Source organism: Danio rerio, chromosome 17 (genome assembly GCF_049306965.1).
Source record: "Danio rerio strain Tuebingen ecotype United States chromosome 17, GRCz12tu, whole genome shotgun sequence".
NCBI lineage: Eukaryota > Metazoa > Chordata > Actinopteri > Cypriniformes > Danionidae > Danio > Danio rerio.
In genome coordinates this window covers 21,693,812-21,710,882 of record NC_133192.1, presented here as the reverse complement: position 1 = coordinate 21,710,882, position 17,071 = coordinate 21,693,812, and the positions used below count along the sequence as shown (strand labels likewise).

The 17,071-nt window shown below is 35.5% G+C and overlaps 2 protein-coding genes across 4 annotated transcripts in view; one reads left to right on the top strand and one right to left on the bottom strand.

The window, feature by feature from the left end:
• sorcs3b (sortilin related VPS10 domain containing receptor 3b) overlaps positions 1–17,071 on the top strand; it is a 109,655-nt gene that overhangs the window by 22,275 nt on the left and 70,309 nt on the right. For all 3 annotated transcript variants that reach the window (XR_012393343.1, XM_073928441.1, XM_679014.9), the window contains exon 2: positions 13,130–13,197. Coding sequence is in view for 1 of the 3 variants with exons in the window: in XM_679014.9 (XP_684106.5) it covers positions 13,130–13,197 (68 nt within the window). In the remaining 2 variants the exon portion in view is untranslated. The remainder of the gene's footprint in view (positions 1–13,129; positions 13,198–17,071) is intronic.
• On the bottom strand, positions 594–12,927 carry LOC141378468 (uncharacterized). The gene is given in 2 exon segments (XM_073927895.1): positions 594–1,207; positions 12,897–12,927. Coding segments are annotated over 2 exon segments (645 nt in total).

The window sequence follows — 17,071 nt, the reverse complement described above, 5'->3', positions numbered from 1 at the left end:
ATATATATATATATATATATATATATATATATATATATATATATATATATATATATATATATATATATATATATATATTTTATGTTACAGTCTTATTCCAAAATTAATTAAACTCATTTATTTCCTCAAAATTCTACACACAATACCCCATAATGACAATACGAAAAAGGATTTTTTGATATTTTTGCAAATTTATTAAAAATAAAAAAGCTGAAAAATCACATGTACAAAGGTATTCACAGCCTTTGCTCAATACTTTGTTGATGCACCTTTGGCAGCAATTACAGCCTCAAGTCTTTTTGAATATGATGCCACAAGCTTGGCACACCAATCTTTGGGAATTTTTGCCCATTCCTCTATGCAGTACCTCTAAAGCTCTATCAGGTTGGATGGGAAGCGACAGTGTACAGCCATTTTCAGATCAAATAGTTCAATAGGATTCAGATCAGGGCTCTTCCTGGGCCACAAAAGGACATTCTCTAAGTTGTTGTGAAGCCACTCCATTGATATTTTGGCGGTGTGCTTTGGGTCATTGTCTTGCTGGAAGATGAACCGTAGCCCAAGTCTGAGATCAAGAGCTCGGAAGCAGGTTTTCATCCAGGATGTCTCTGTACATTGCTGCATTCATCTTCTCCTCTATCCTGACTAGTCTTCCAGTTCCTAGTGCTGAAAAACATCCCCACAGCATGATGCTGCCACCACCATGCTTCACTGTAGGGATGGTATTAGCCTGGTGATGAGCAGTGCCTGGTTTTCTCCAAACGTAATGTCTGGCATTCACTCCAAAGAGTTCAATTTTAGTCTCATCAGACCAGAGAATTTTTTCTCCGTCTGGCCACTCTACCATACAGGCCTGATTGGTGGATTGCTGCACAGATGGTTGTCCTACTGTAAGGTTCTCCTCTCTCTACAGAAGAACGCTGGAGCTTAGACAGAGTGACCAACCGGTTATTGATCATCTCCCTGACTAAGACCCTTCTCCCCTGATTACCCAGTTTAGATGGATGGCCAGCTATAGGAAGAGTCTCGGTGGTTCCAAACATCTTCCACTTATGTATGATGGAGGCCACTGTGCTCATTGGAACTTTCAGAGCAGCAGAATTTTTTCTGTAACCTTCCCCAGCCTTGTGCCTCGAGACAATCCTTTTTCGGAAGTCTTCAGACAATCCTTTGCCTTTGGTTTGTGCTTTGACATGCACTGCCAACCCTGGGACCGTATATAGACAGGTGTATGCCTTTTCAAATCATGTTAAATCAACTGAATTTATCACAGGCGAAATCCAATTAAGCTGCTGAAACATCTCATGCATGATCAGTGGAAACAGAATGTACCTGAGCTCAATTAAGAACTTCACGGCAAAGACTGTATACTTATGTACATGTGATTTTTCAGCTTTTTTATTTGTAATAAATTTGCAACAATTTCAACAAATCTTTTTTTACATTATCATTATAGGGTATTGTGTGTAAAATTTTGTGAAAATAAAATGAACTTAATCAATTTTGGAATAAGGGTGTAACAAAAAATGTGCTATGAACACTTTCCAGATACACTGTACATGAAGGCATTCGGGGCCTTTCTTTCAGAAGAGTTGCCCTCGCAGATTTAGCAAAACAAGTACCCATAACACTAAGTGACTTGTTTATGGTTTTTATATATATATATATATATATATATATATATATATATATATATATATATATATATATATATATATATATATATATATATACTGTATGTATATGTATATGTTGGGAGAATCTCATGTGTCAATGCTCTGTGAGAAACTGCAGGAAGGAACATAACTAAAGATTCAAGAAGTTTTGCCACCAGAACTTTGGAATTCTTGGCCAGTTTTCTAAGCAGTAGAAAATCTAGAGGAAGACTCAAAATAAACAAAACAAACAGCAAAACATGGAAACGCACAAGAATACAATATGAAACCATATAGCAAAAAAAAAAAGAAAGAACGTGTAATGCCTTAAGTTTGATAACACACACATATTTCAATGTGTGTGTTTATGTGTATGCTTACATGAAGGTTTCTTTTTATATCATGCAGTAAAATAAACCTCCCAGCTGTTGGTAGCGTTATGAAGGCTGCTGCTCTCAGCAGAAACTTTATGCACAGCATGTGTATGTGTGTTGGGTATGAATGCCTGCGCGTATGTGCACCTGCTTTTGCGCTCTAACTGAGGATGATCTCAGAGTGATGTCGATGAAGGTCATTTATATTCATACATGTATATTCATATGCAGATGTGCACTTGAGGATGATGTTTAAGGAGCTGGATAATGTACAGAGCTTTTATTATGACCCTGTGTGGCCTCCAGGCCTTCTGTTAAATAAACACAGAATAAGTGTGTGAAAATGATTGAAATTTCCAGCAAGGCAGAATCGAGCAATGCAATGATTTGTGGATTTTCCTAAGGCAAAGCAGTGAGCATTAATAAAACATAAATATGAATAAGTATTTTCCTTTTCTAGGTGTGTGTGTGTGTGTGTGTGTGTGTGTGTTTGAGCGCACATCTTTTCTTATTTGACTGATGAAAAAAAAACGTATCTTGCCCCAAAGCACAAACTCATTCTTGAATTCATCTATTGTGTGCATTATCCCTATAAACTCTATTTCATGCTATGAGTGTCTGCATTTCAGATCAGCCGCAAAGAGTAAACACACCCCATCTTTCATTTACCTTCACAGTTTATCATTAGAGTGTGAGCGATACAATACCCCACAGCCCCAAATCAACCACCGGATGGACACAAACATGGACATTCAGAAGTACAAATGTAGCTGAGATTTGATTGTGATATTAAATAGTTAAAGTCAGAATTATTAGCCCTCCTGAATTTTTAGCCCCCTGTACCTTTTTTTTCAATCCAATTTCTGTTTAAGGGAAATAATATTTTTTCAGCACATTTTAAGTTTATTTATAAACTAATTTCGAGAAGATCACATGCTTATGATTGATCATCACAGTCATCTTCATCTTGAAGAAACCCCTCCATCATCCCCTATTCCTCCCCCTTTTTTCCTAGATTTGGCAGCATGGTGGTCTACTGGTTAGCACTGTTGCCACACAGCAGGAATGTCACTAGTTTCAGTCCTTGCTGGGTCAGTTGCCGTTTCTGTGTGGAGTTTGCATGTTCTCCCCATGTTTGCTTGGGTTTCCCCCAGGTTCCCTGGTTTCCTCCTAACATCCGAAGACTTGTGTCATAAGTAGGGCCAAACTGAATCTGCAGGCATTTTTTGAAATAAATATTGAAATAAACACTGCGATCAGTAAATATCAGCATGTAGGAGTTTTCGCCATATTTTCCTACAAGATCTACACACAAGGCTGTTAGTAAAGGACCGCACACACGAACACACACACACTTCGCGAAACGCATACATTTTTTTTTCCATTTGGCGTACATTATTAAATTCCATAACACCCTCACCAGTCCTTACTCCTTATTTGCGTCTAATACCCCAGTTTCTCACGGCGGCATGAATGAAATGTTCATCAATAAATTGAAACTGCCGAACTGCAGATAAAGTCAGGCATCCTGCTGATTTGATTCAGAAGGGCACTTTTTTGTCAGACGGCTCATCGGTCAAGTATACATCCGCGCTAAAATATCAAGGTGAAAGTCATAATAGCTTGCATAGAATAGACCTAGCTCCCAACCCAACTTTGAGAATAGATTAAAGGCGATGTTTTTTTTATTGTGCGATAAGAGTCTCACGTTAATGCAAATAACAGCCCACCACTATATATATATATGTATATATATCCATATTAAATTACCAGAAAATGATTAAAATTTGTATAAATTGTTAAAATATTGGTGTTTCTGATGCAGCAAGTCTAAAGACTGTGGAATACACCATGATTTTATATAAAATTCACTTTAATGTAAGATATGACTAAAAAGTGGTCATTAACAAACATTTTCTCAATTCAGATGAGTAGCCATTACGTCATGACTTACCAAAGTGGATATAATGTTTTACTAAATATTATTTCACAATGCTAGTATTCAGCATAAATGCAATTTAAAGCATTAACTAGGTTAATTAGGCAAGTTAGGGTAATTAGGCAAATCATTGCATAATGAAGGTTTGTTCTGTAGACATAAATAAAAAAATATATAGCTTAAGCGGGTTAATAATATTGACCTTAAAATGTTTTTAATGCTTTTATCATAGCCAAAATAAAAAAATTAAAATAAATAAGCCTTTCTCCACAAGAAAAAAAATTTAAGGAAATACTGTAAAAAATTCCTTGTTCTGTTAAACATCATTTAGGAAATATTTAAAAAAGAAAGAAAAAATTCAAAGGAGGGATAATGATTTTGACTTCAACTGTATATTCAGCCCTTCAATTCAGCACCCTGAGGTTTTTACCCCATCATATTTAAATATGTGAAGCGTACAGTAACACAGTTGTCTTTTATTAAAATAAATCACTTTAAAAAAATCAATTCTACTTCTTCGTCCCATCCCCTCCCTCCTTTTTAAAAACATATTTTAATGCCTTGAGGTTTATTGATTCATACGGCAGCATCTAAACCTGATACTCGGAGAGCTCTAGAAGACAGATTGAGGAGGAAACACTATAAAAGGCAATGAAAAGAGAGAGGAAAATGAAAAAGTGAGGAATGTCGGATTGATATTCCACACACTCCAAGCACGCATCGAAACTGATTGTTTCAATTCCACTAGAGTTAAACTGATATATTATGCCCAGTCTGTTCATGATCACTGGATTTATGAGAGAATAAAGATTCCTCCGTCCTTTGTATTTTATTCAAATTGCTAGCATAAATTTGAGTTTGGGGCTAACTCAGGGGCTGTATTACAGTACACAGAAACAAATTAGTGCCAGAAATACTGAGATATGAGCTGCGAAGTCCACCGGAGAGAAACAAAAGTCTCAATGTGCTGCATGGCTCCTCAGAGAGCAGAATCGCAATGAATGCTTTGGAAATTCAGTGTTGTGTAGAACATTCAGTGCTTTACTTTGCCAGCATTTTTTTTTCCTCTTTGCTGTTGCCATTGGAAGAATGAGCAGGTAGTTCCATTTCATTTCACCATTTTAATTGAATTCATCTGAGTGTTTGAAAACAACGTCTCTGACCGAAAACCGACAACAGAACATATAGACTTTTTAATCACCTACCCGTGTTAATGTGATTTGGTTGTTTAGGGGTTCGGAAACGGTTTTAATTATGGGCTTCATCATTTGCAGTGAAATTAGCACTTAAAATGGCTCTTCTTGTTTACTTGATTGTTTACGCATGTGCTCCCGGATTGCAACTGTTTTCTTTCAGGTATACGCGTGTGGTACTGCTGGGTTATTTTTACCTCAAACATCCTGCTGCATGGTGAATCATAAGTCCCTAGTCTGTTTTACTCTCTCAAGGGTTGATTGGTACACCAGCTCTAAAAAATAAAATAAAAAAGCAATTTAGCTAAATGTTGTTACCTTCTTAATCCATAATGGTTAGCACAGTTAAAGACTGCGCAATATTGGAAAAAAATGACTTTGCAATATTTTATTTTTCTGCAATATTAAGTATAATTTTAACAGAAGAAATTAATAGCTCTATTTGAATGGAATTAATAAATTTAGAAAAACTTTGGATGATAATAGGATGATTTTATAGTGGAGCGTGTCGGCATTAAACCAAATCACAGGCAATGATAAATATTAAAGCAAGTTATGAATGAATTAAATGCGTTAAAGTTTGTCTGGGAGACTAAACAGTATTCAGGTACACAAATTAAGTAATTAAATGTAAAGTAAATAACACTGTAATCTTAATGGGCTGTATAGTGTTTTTCAGCAAATAATGAACTTCCACTGAAAGGTTTATGTGACTATTTTTAATTTCATAAGGTTCCTTTTACAACACTGATGTTGAAATGATATTCAAATACAACCAGTCAAACAGATGTAAGCATCCATTTGGTTTTAAAAGCATAAAAAACGACGAAAGACCATTTAAATGCAAACGTCATCATTAGCTGCAGGCCAGCGCAGAAATTTTATTGAAAATACTGGGGTAAAATTAATTTCTAGATTTTAAAGACATGGCATGGAAAAATATAATCTAATGCAGCGCTTCTTGTTTGGTCTGATACCCACTTTATATCGTATAACAGCCAGGCAGTGAAGATCGCTGTTTTTTAAAGAAATCACATCTTAAACATGCCGATTTTGTATTGGATGACTATTAACCGGAAGCCTTGAGGCAGGCTGACTGAAATTAAAAGTCCATGTGCATATACCTCATTGAATATATACTTTACATAAATGCAATTAATGTTTCTTGAAGTTACTTAAATTCTCATTTCCCTGTGCCTGAATGTGTATACGGTCTGTGTATATGGTAACTTTATAATTAAACTTTGCAATTACTCAACTCCTACTTAACTATAATCCTGATGCGACATTGCAGATCCTGAAATGTGCCTGTTGGGAATGTGCACATTGCAATATCGATGCTGAAACAATATGTTGTGCAACCCTAGCGCAGTTTAACAATTTTTGACTTGAAGAACAATCGTGAACATGCCGATAAGAGAGAATTATTAAATATTTTGTTCTTTAATGTGTCCATCTTTATTTTTTGATATGATTGCTGATTAATTTTAAACTTTAAATATCTATAAATGATTAGCAGAAGTCTTTTGCACTCTTTTTTATGGTGGAACTGAATTGTCATCAAAACTCAATTATAAAATGTCACATTTTGAATGTTCAATAATAAAACAATTTTCTAAGTTAAAAAATAATGACTTACTCAAGAAACCTAATAAAATCGGTTGTAAATAAGTTGAATTATTTACTTACTACAGTTTTTAAAACATTGTGTATTTTGAGACTAAAATGCTTGATTTTTATTTTACCTGTTATATGCATTAGAGAAACCAAATCCAACACTTATAAAAAAATGTTTTTCACTTCTTTTAATATAATAACTTTTTTAGTTAAGTAGTTGTTAATGAAAATTTAAGAAATGAAGAGATTCACTATAAACAGTGTTGGGTAAGTTACTTTAAAAAAAAAGCAATAAGTTACAAATTACTGACTACTACTGGAAAATTGTAATCTGATTAGATTACTAATTACCTAATGTAAAAAAGTAATCGGGTTACTAATTAGTTTACTGTGAAGTTACTTTAAAAACATATAAAATATACCTATAAAAATACAAAATAAACTGCAGCTCTTCTGTAATTTAATATTGACTGAAAAACATTACAATGGGTTGATCACAGCAGCTTGACATATTCAACACACTTGGAGTTCACCCAAAACTTAAAATTCTCCCATCATTCACTTGGTCCTGTTTGGCTTTTTTCTTTTTTTTTTTTGGAACACAAAAGAAGAAAACTTGATACCTGTAACCACTGACATCCAAACTATGAAAAAGCACTGCAGTGTTTGGGCGTTCTGTGTTTGTCTTAGGCAATTAGATTCCTAAATGTGTATATTTCATACAAAGTATTAAGCTGATAGGTAATTTCTTGTCACGTGTCTTGCAAATTTTAACTGGGAGCGCCTGGGAAATGTGAGCATGCACGCAAAAGATGCGAAATGTGAACAGCCCCATAAGCAGCTACGCTTCTCTTCACTCCAGATCCTGCACAAAAATCTAATTTGCCTGTTTAAGCTGAGTTGGTCAACCGTGCTTTTTTAATGCCAGTATTCTTCTTGGTGATGAGTATTGTCATAGAATGCTTTCTATTCAAGTTGAACAAGTTGTTGGTCGAGTCAAAAGCAGTAGAATGTTCTTTAGAGACTGGCATTTCACAGCAATATTTTTGTTTTTACGCTCAATGAAATCAAAGTAATATCTGTATTTACAATTGAAGAAGCAACCACTCTTGACAGTAACTATTTTAGATCGTCTTCTCCTGCAATTTAAAAGTGCATGCTTATGAAGTGATGTTGCAGCAGAAAACATTATTTAAAAGAAACCTTTATTTCTTCTAATAACTATATTTGTAACTCAGGTAATGGAATTAAATTGACTTTAGTAACTGTAATCAAACTACACACATTGAAAATGTAATCCGTTACATTACTGCGTTCTTTAAAAATGTAATTAGAATACAATACCGCATTAATGTGGAACGCGTTACACCTAACTCTGATCATAAATTATTGACACTGGATGCCACAAATGTTTGAGTTTGAATCTATTTGACAGTCCAAGTTTGGTTTCGTATGACTGGTTGCCTAAGGCTGTTATTTGTTGCTTGAGATGTTGGTTTAGTTGAGGTGCCAGAGGCTGCTATTAGACTTCAGCCAAAATATTGTTATTGATGCAGCAATACTACCCGGTTCATGTAGATAAATCATAGTCTGTGTGTTAATATATCGTATGTTCTGTGGCTGGAGACTAGAAAATCTCATAGACCTTATTCTTCTCTTAGGACAACAGTAAGAATGCCACATAATGGATATAAAAGAGAGATGGAGAAAGTAAGACTTTCAGTCAACAAATTGATTTAAAATGTCAACCTGTCCCACTCTATATATTATTTCATTTTTTAAAAAGTTAAAAGCTGAAGTTTACAAGTGTATCATGATTTCCCACGAGTGGATTTTAAAAGGCTTATGGACCACTTTGAGAATAGCCTTGAGTCGTCTTCAAAATGTCATGATCCACAGCAACATAAATAAAACAGAATAACTTTAGTAGGGAAGGCTCTTGGAAAACAGTAATCCAGGAGGGAAAAACTCTTTTATTATTGCTGCTGAGTTGCTTTCAAAGGTGCTTGCTTTGAATAATAAGAATATTATAATATTATTGTGTATCTCTGAGTCAAACCTGCAAACATTTTTCATATTTTCCATACTTATGAGAGGTTAAATATTATAATTGCAGAGCTCTAATGAGTTTATTAAAATATTGCAAAACATGTTAAATTGAGCTTAGAGGACTGCACTTTTATTGTTTTCTAAAAGCATTAATCAAATTCTTTAATAACTAAGCCTGCAATTTATATGTTATTCTGCAAAGGCTTCTGCAGGCACTTGTTCTTTACTGATTTACTTCTGATTAAAAAGACTAATAAGACTCAAAAAAGTAAGCATCATTGTTATTCAGGCCACTGGCTACATTCTATTTTAGCTACAATAAATGAAAAGGACTTAAACTGAATTGATTTCAGATTTTATTAGATACGGCTAGAACACACACATGCATTAGTTGTTAAATATTCAGTTAAATGTTGTTGCATAATGATTAAATCCAATAATAGAATTAAAATGTTTTTTTTTTCAATACAGGCCACCAGAATAAAGTGTTATAGACATAATAGGCACACTACATGTGTGATTTTAAAGAGATAGCTCAACCAAAATATTAAAATTAGCTGTAATCTACTCACCCTGAGGCCATCCAAGATGTAGATGACATTTTTTTTTTCAGTAGAAGATTAAAGAAGATATTTAAATGAAATTGTAAATGTTTCACTTTATGCAAGTCTATAGCTACCGGTACTTTGAGAGTGGAAAAAAGCATATCAGGGAATGCTAAATAAAAATAATCCTAATGATATATTGAGGGCAAAGGAAGTGAAATGACATTAGGCCCAATTACAATTCTACCCTTAGCTCTTTTCCTTACCCAATTGTCCCAATTCTCTTTAGCTTAAAGGTGTAGGGCTAAGGGGAAGGGCTAGATTGTTGATCATGTTTTATAGTGCTTTTATTGAAAGTGTTGCAACATTTTGTGTAATCTGTTGGTATGGAAATGCCTCTGAAGCCCAGAAGAGGTCACTGGGGAAGGTGATAACAACAGCCAGTAAGTTGTTGGGAATAAAACTAAAGAGCATTGATAGTATATATAAAGAAAGAGTACTTAAGAAAGCTATCATGATTGTCAATGATGAGAGACATCCTATCAAGCACCGTCCAATTGTTACCATCAGGTCGTCGATATTGTTTTCCCAGATGTGTAAGGAAAAAAAATATCCTTTATCCCTCAAGCAATTAAGTTTTTAAATTCCTCCTCCCTTAGTAGCAGTTGATGGCCAGTAGATTGAATATTTAGAGTAGGGGAAACATGTTTTTAAATTATTTATTTATATACACCAAATGTGAAATGTCAGAAGTCACTGTGAGTGTATGCTGTAAATGAAACTTCCCTATGGGGACAAATAAAGTTAACTTATTAACTAACTAACTAACTAGCTAACTAACTAGATAGCCTTAAAACAGAGATTTTCCATGACCACACTAGAAACCAAGGGGTACAAACAATTTCTCAGAATACACCAGCTACAATGGCAACATGGCTGCATATGCAAGTCTGGAGATGCACAAATTGATATATTTTTTGGCATTATTAAGAATTATTACAACAAACAAGCATGTAATCCTTATAGCCACTGATAAATGGGGAACTTCTATTCTTTTCTGCAAACTGATATTTTTTGTAGAGATTTTTTTCCACCTAATCTGAATAAGAAAATAATTTGATTAAGGTGTTTACAGAAGTTGCTTAATCGGATTAATCAGAAATTGCTGTTTAATTCAATTTAATTGACCTTTATTTGTATAGCGCTTTTACAATGTAGATTGCGTCAAAGCAGCTTTACATAAAAGATCATAGTAAATTGAAACAGTGTAGTTCAGTTTTTAGTGTTTAAGTTCAGTTTAGTTTAGCTCAGTTCAGTGTGGTTTAATAGTCACTACTGAGGGCCTAAACACTGAACAGCAAATCAATCGATGCATAGCTTTACTGATCCCAAACCGTGCAAGCTAGTGGTGACAGCGGCGAGTGAAAAAAAAAAAAAAAAAAAAACCTTAACCAATTGGAGTATATTGACATTGTAGACTCTTGATTCTCTTGAGGATATTGTCTTAATCATATTAAAATCGGGTTATTGGTGTCCATGTAAACATACTCAGTATCTTCCAGGTTTTTCTCATTAGTGCATGCCTAGTTGTAAATAAAGTTAAATTTCTTACACAGACTTATCGTGTGGTTTTATAAAACCTAAATGCATTGTCAGAATCATGGTATTATTCGATTGTTTTTGTCTGTATGTATTATGTATTTTGTTACTCTCAATTTCAGTAGCCATTGACTTCAAGGGGTTTAGGGGTAGGGGTGCAGGAGAGCTATCCTAAAAACAAAGAATTACAACAATCAATTTCAAAGCCAAAAAAAGTGGTTTATATTGAGTTGAGGACAAAAAACTAACTCATGCTGTTCTCAACATGTTGTTTTTGCGATATGAAAATATACACACATGCAGTTCATTTCTGAGTGATTCCCACTGCTTTCGAATGCTCTTAGGCAACAGAGTAAACATCAGTTCAGAAAAAACGAGTTCCTAAAGTGATGCGTCTTGCCGTTTCAGTCTCAGGAGCTGTAAAAAGTATTGTCAGCTTCCTGTGGAAGAAACATCAGCTGTGTTAGTAGTACTACGCCATCTGTTCTTACTGCGCTTATTGTTTTTGATTTCACTGCTACTTGTTGTCACTGTCAAGTGAGCAGCCTTCAGTGGATAATGATTGGTCCTAGCTGGAGTTGTTTCCATGGCATCACGCAGAGCACAACAAAATGGCCATACACGACACTTCACGCTGCAATTTAGATAATCATATTTCATAAGCAAATGCAATAAAGCAAATGAAATAGATATGGGAATTACGTAAATGTGAGATTCAGCATGTACTACGGATTTTACAACACGCCAGCTGCGGCCCAAAACGACAGGAATGTCGAGTCTTCAACAATGTTGACATGTTTCGCATGTAATGAAACATTTATTTGAGAGAGAACAAAAGATAGAGGAACAAAAAGATGAGTGTAATGGTGAAGCTTTTTCATGTATTTGAGGTTAGGAGAATAAAGCGGCTGAACAGACCTCGCCGCGTCCACTGTAATATGACACAGTAAGTCATTCATGTTTCAACTGAATCTGATCTTAGCTTGAACATGAACTGATCAAACCCAGCATTCATATGCAAATGTAATTAGATCTGCATAACATCCCTGCACATATTATTGACCTCATAGAAACGGACAATAGAAACCTCCGCTTTGATATTAATATTCATTTTCAGCCCCATGGACACTGCTCTCTCGCTCTCTCCCTTTTGCTCCTGCTTTCAGGAGATGTAATTAGTTCCAGTATCGCGGTGGTTTTGCTGGTTCAGGAAGCTGAGTGAGTTTGACTGGGGTCCTGCTCTTTCAGATATGCTGTATTTGGATATGCTAATAGTTTGTCCTCTTCTGATTGGTTAATTAACCCGAGATGAAGCCGTCCCGTCACAGGTGGAGCCGTGAGAAGTGAAGGTTGCACACATGCACGCACACACATAAAGCAAACACAAGACCCGGTAAAGTCAGCGACTGCTGATGGGTTTTCCTATTACAGCTGTGTTTGCGTCCGCCTGTGCCTGTTTTCTGATTTCTTTTTAGGTTAATGACGACACTCCTGTTGACTGAACTCTCATTAGGGAACAATCATGAAGTGTGAAATGAAATATTAGACCTTTTAGACTAATATTCATTAGTGTGTGGACGCGATACTGAAGACTGTGTTCTTCTCACACAGACACGGACGCAAAGGGACCACTTACTGTCTGCTTTTGATTCAAAGTCTCTCTTTATCCCTCGTCTTTTTTTTTTCCTGGTAAAAACTCACAGTGGAAAGACAGATGCTCGTTTGTTCGCTGTTGTTTATGAGAGTGTGCTCCGAATGTTTTGTCAGGTGGGAAGAGCAAAACGTTTTACCTGTCACGTTTTCAGCGTGACATTTGACAGCTTGAGCGCGCTTGTGTTTTAGGGTATGTGTGTATGCCGTTGCATGTTTTTTTTTTCTGTTTCCCCCCTCTCTTCCTCTCTTCTCTTCCCCCTGATCATCATTACCTCCATCAGGCTGTCCGGGCTCTGAGTGCATTGCCTCTTATTCTGCTGTCATCTCAAGATAATAAAATTCACACCTGATATTTACTCTCATCCATCACTGCGAGGCTGCCTGACAGACATTTTATCATTTAGCGTAGCACATTAAGAGCGCTGTAGCTGGGGAAATGTGTAAATGGAGATTGCTGGGTGATTTGTTAAATGTCTGCGTGTTTTTGTTTTTTTTTTTCTTTCAGGTGATCCTGATTCTGACAAAACTGTTCGACTTTAACTTGGGAACCGTGACTGAGAGTTCACTCTGGAGGTAAAGACACTTCTCTGAATGAAAACACTGAGTTGAGTCTTTGGGCACCAGTGCTTGTGATAAAAATGAAGTGCACTTTAACACAAAGTTTCCCAACCCTGTTCTTGAAGGCATACCATATTTTGGATGTCTCCTGACCCACTCATTTGAGGTTTTGGAATCTCCTCTAATTCCTTGATTCCGGAGTTTTTGATTAGAAAGAGGTTGAAAATGTGTACTGTTAGTGTGTCTTCTGGAACAGGGCTGGGAAACACTGCTTTAAATACTACTTTAAAAATATAAATTAATATGATAGTTGACATGAAACAAATTTAGAGATTTAATGTGATTGTCCTGCCAATAAACACTATCAGACAAGAAAGAATTGTCAAAGGTTGCAAGGACATATGAATTAAAAAAAATTCAAAATGTTCACAGTTTAATTATTCAAAAAAAAAAAAAATTCAACAATTTAATTCTATGATGACAGATGATTTAAGTTCAGACTGCACGATTTTCAAAAAAACTGTCACAGATCTTTTCACACTGCATGACTATCTGGGGTAGTGTTTCATCGCTGCTCTGTTTACACTGCACGAAAGGGGGTTTTCACACTGCATGGCTTAAACACAGGAGGAATCGCCCACAACTTTGTCTCTGTCCACAAACTACATCTCACAACCAACACATGCGAGAGGTGACATGGAAACAAGGCGAGGTCACATAGTATATCTTTTGTTATTAATTGCATAATAAGAACAAATCCTTTAGTGGGGTAGAAAATGTACTTAATTTGCTCACCTGGCCTTTGAAGGGAGTTTATAATAACCTCAAAATCCTCACCTTTTTCTTCTTTAGCCGGTTGTGGTATTGCTCAGATGACATGTCAAACAGACATGGGTGCTCCTGCCAAATTTCAAATAGACTGAAAAGAAGCCCTTTTAACTTCTTCCCAACCTCCCGCTGGCCGCTCATTGGCTGTACTGTAGGTGATCGCCGATGTTATTTTTAATCTGCACATTTCACATGGCATGAATTTGATTTCAGATTTTTGAACATGCCAAATATTTTACAGGCATCAGCGACTCATTGGCCATCCTCTCAGATCATGTCTTAGATAGTTCATACTGTGTGATTGTTACTCACGTGAACTAGCATCGATTTGGCTGTGACTTCAGGCTTCTGTCTGCAAGTCAAAATCGGGGCTAAAATCATGCAGTCTGAACTCGGCACTAGATTTCAGACACTTGGTTGTACATTATGTACAAAATATATGAACATCTAAAGGTTTCAAAACATGACATTTTATATCAAATACAATTAAACACACTTGAAAGGTGTTTTAAACCAAGTAGGAATTACACCTTTATATGAATTTCAGTTAAAGTGTACTGAATGTATTGCCAAGCATGTATACATATACTTAAATCATGTAATTTTCGTCAAAATATTTTGTGCATTTACATATATTTAAAATTGCTAATTTGTAATGATAATTTTATCATTACAAATGTGCCTTTAATTTTTTTATACATATCAGTATTATACATACATGTATTATACATAATCTTAATTATACATACAATTGTATGAAAAATATTTGAATTGTGTCACTTTATTTTGATGGTCCTTTTGTTAAATGTTAGTTACATTGCATCTACATTCTCATTAGATTATAAGTAGACTGTTGGGTTGGGGTTAGGGTTAGTGTAAGTTGACATGTTCTTGCAAAGTTTCTTATAGTCAGTTGAACGTCTGTTAAAGGAGCAGTATAAACATAATAAGCACAGAGTCTACACAATACTCAAATGGACCGTCAAAATAAAGTGTTATCTTGAATTGTTATTAACACTTTACAGTACAGTTCATTGGTTATTGAATTAACTAGCAATGCATTTTATGTAATAAGCATTTATTAATCTTTGTTAATGTTAGTTAATGAACATGCAAGGTTAGATCATGCTAGTAGTAGATCAGTTAATATTTACTTATATATTATTGCAATCGAAAGTTTTATTATATTAACTTAGCAGTTAATAAATGCTTAAAACGTATTTTCAGAAGTAAATATATTTACGTGATGTTAACCAAAAGAACCTTATTGTAAAGTTCTGCTGAATTCTATATTGTTATGGTGCACTTTTTAAAAATGTACAGTACTGTATTTAGAAATGACTAAGAAAATGTACTCTTTAAGTGCACTTAAAGAGGTGCCCTTTTATATCATTAATATATCATCTGCAAGCACAGTTTCATATCCTTTTATAACTTGAAGTACACTACAAGTGGACACTGAATAGAATTAAGCATCATAGATTGATCATAAATTCATTTATGCCAAATGTACAGTATGTAAGGTTTACCGTCCCTCAATGGCTATCCGATAAGAACTCAATATTTTTTACTCAGTAGTTTATAGTGGTAAGACAGGAACAATTTTCTAACAGCAGCAGGAAAAGGGCAGAGACATAAAGCTTGCCTTCCTCCAGTTGTAACTAGTGTGAACCTTTAACTGCTGACCCAGCCTGAATGAAATGATCTGATAACACTGAGATATTATAGCTACGCTTCCAGCTCATTACAAATCAACACACATTCTTACATTAGCCACAAGTGCGTTTGTGGCGGGTACAGCCGACTATATAAATGGCAAAGATCTGGGCTGAAATTCAGCTGGGAAGCACTTTCACTGACCACTGCTGATATGCCCCATGGTGAAGTAGTTAATCCCTGTCTTCTCCTGGGACGTTCTGTACTCTGACCTGACTCTCTCTTTCTCTCTCTCTCTCTCTCTCTCTCTCTCTCTCTCTCTCTCTCTCTCTCTCTCTTTCTCTCTCTCTCTCTCTCTCTTTCTCTCTCTCTCTTAGTGCATAGACAATAGAAAGAAAAGGACTGCAAGGTAGCTGTGTAAGTCAGGCTTATACATAGAGAAAGAAAGCACTGACTGTACATTCTGTCACCCCACTTTCTGATTTTCTATCGAAATTTGTATGTCATGAACTATTTACATATATTTCATATTACACAGTTATATATATAGCAATACACTGAAAAAGTAAACTGAATTCAGTTCTCACACGCTGTCCTGCTTTTTTACATTTTATTTTGCTGCTCTAACATGCATTATGAGTACTGTGCTGCAGGGATATATTTACAGGTGAGCTTGGTAGAAAATGTTTATTGACTGATATTATCATATTGTCCAATGCTGCTGGCGTACCCTGGACAGAACCCCCCTACACTTTGAAAGCCCCTGTCCTAAAGCATGAAAACTGGGCAGACTTCATAGTCCCAAGACATTGCCATATTTTGAAATAACACCACTTTATTGGCGCTTTAACACTTATAAGACATCTATGTAAATGTACAGCTTGGGAAAGAATTGAGCTGAACCTGATCAGTTAACCTGTTTGGTACCTGATCCAGCCTAATACCAAATCTGAATAAGCGGGGGGAAATGAATACGTATACTCAATACGTTGCATTGAAATTCATACAAATTTTTTACCCTCAAACTGGTACCTGACACTGCTATAAATCACATATTCCCTGGTTTATCAGGGGTTGCCACAATGGAATTAGCCACCAATTATTCTGGCAATTGTTTTACATTCCAGCCACAACAAACCCCAGCATTCACCCATTCACCCAACACCCAGCATTCACACAGTACACCTAATTTACTTTATCTAATCCACCTATATTGTGTCTTTGGACTGTGGGAAAGAGTTTTCTATAGATGTTTTCTTTATAAAATATTATAAATATTATTTGTAAAAATGTGTAAACATACAACATAATATGAGGTGACATGGTGGCGCAGTGAGTAGCATGTTCGCCTCACAGCAAGAAGGTCGCTGTTTCGAGCCTCGGCTGGGTCAGTTGGCATTTATGT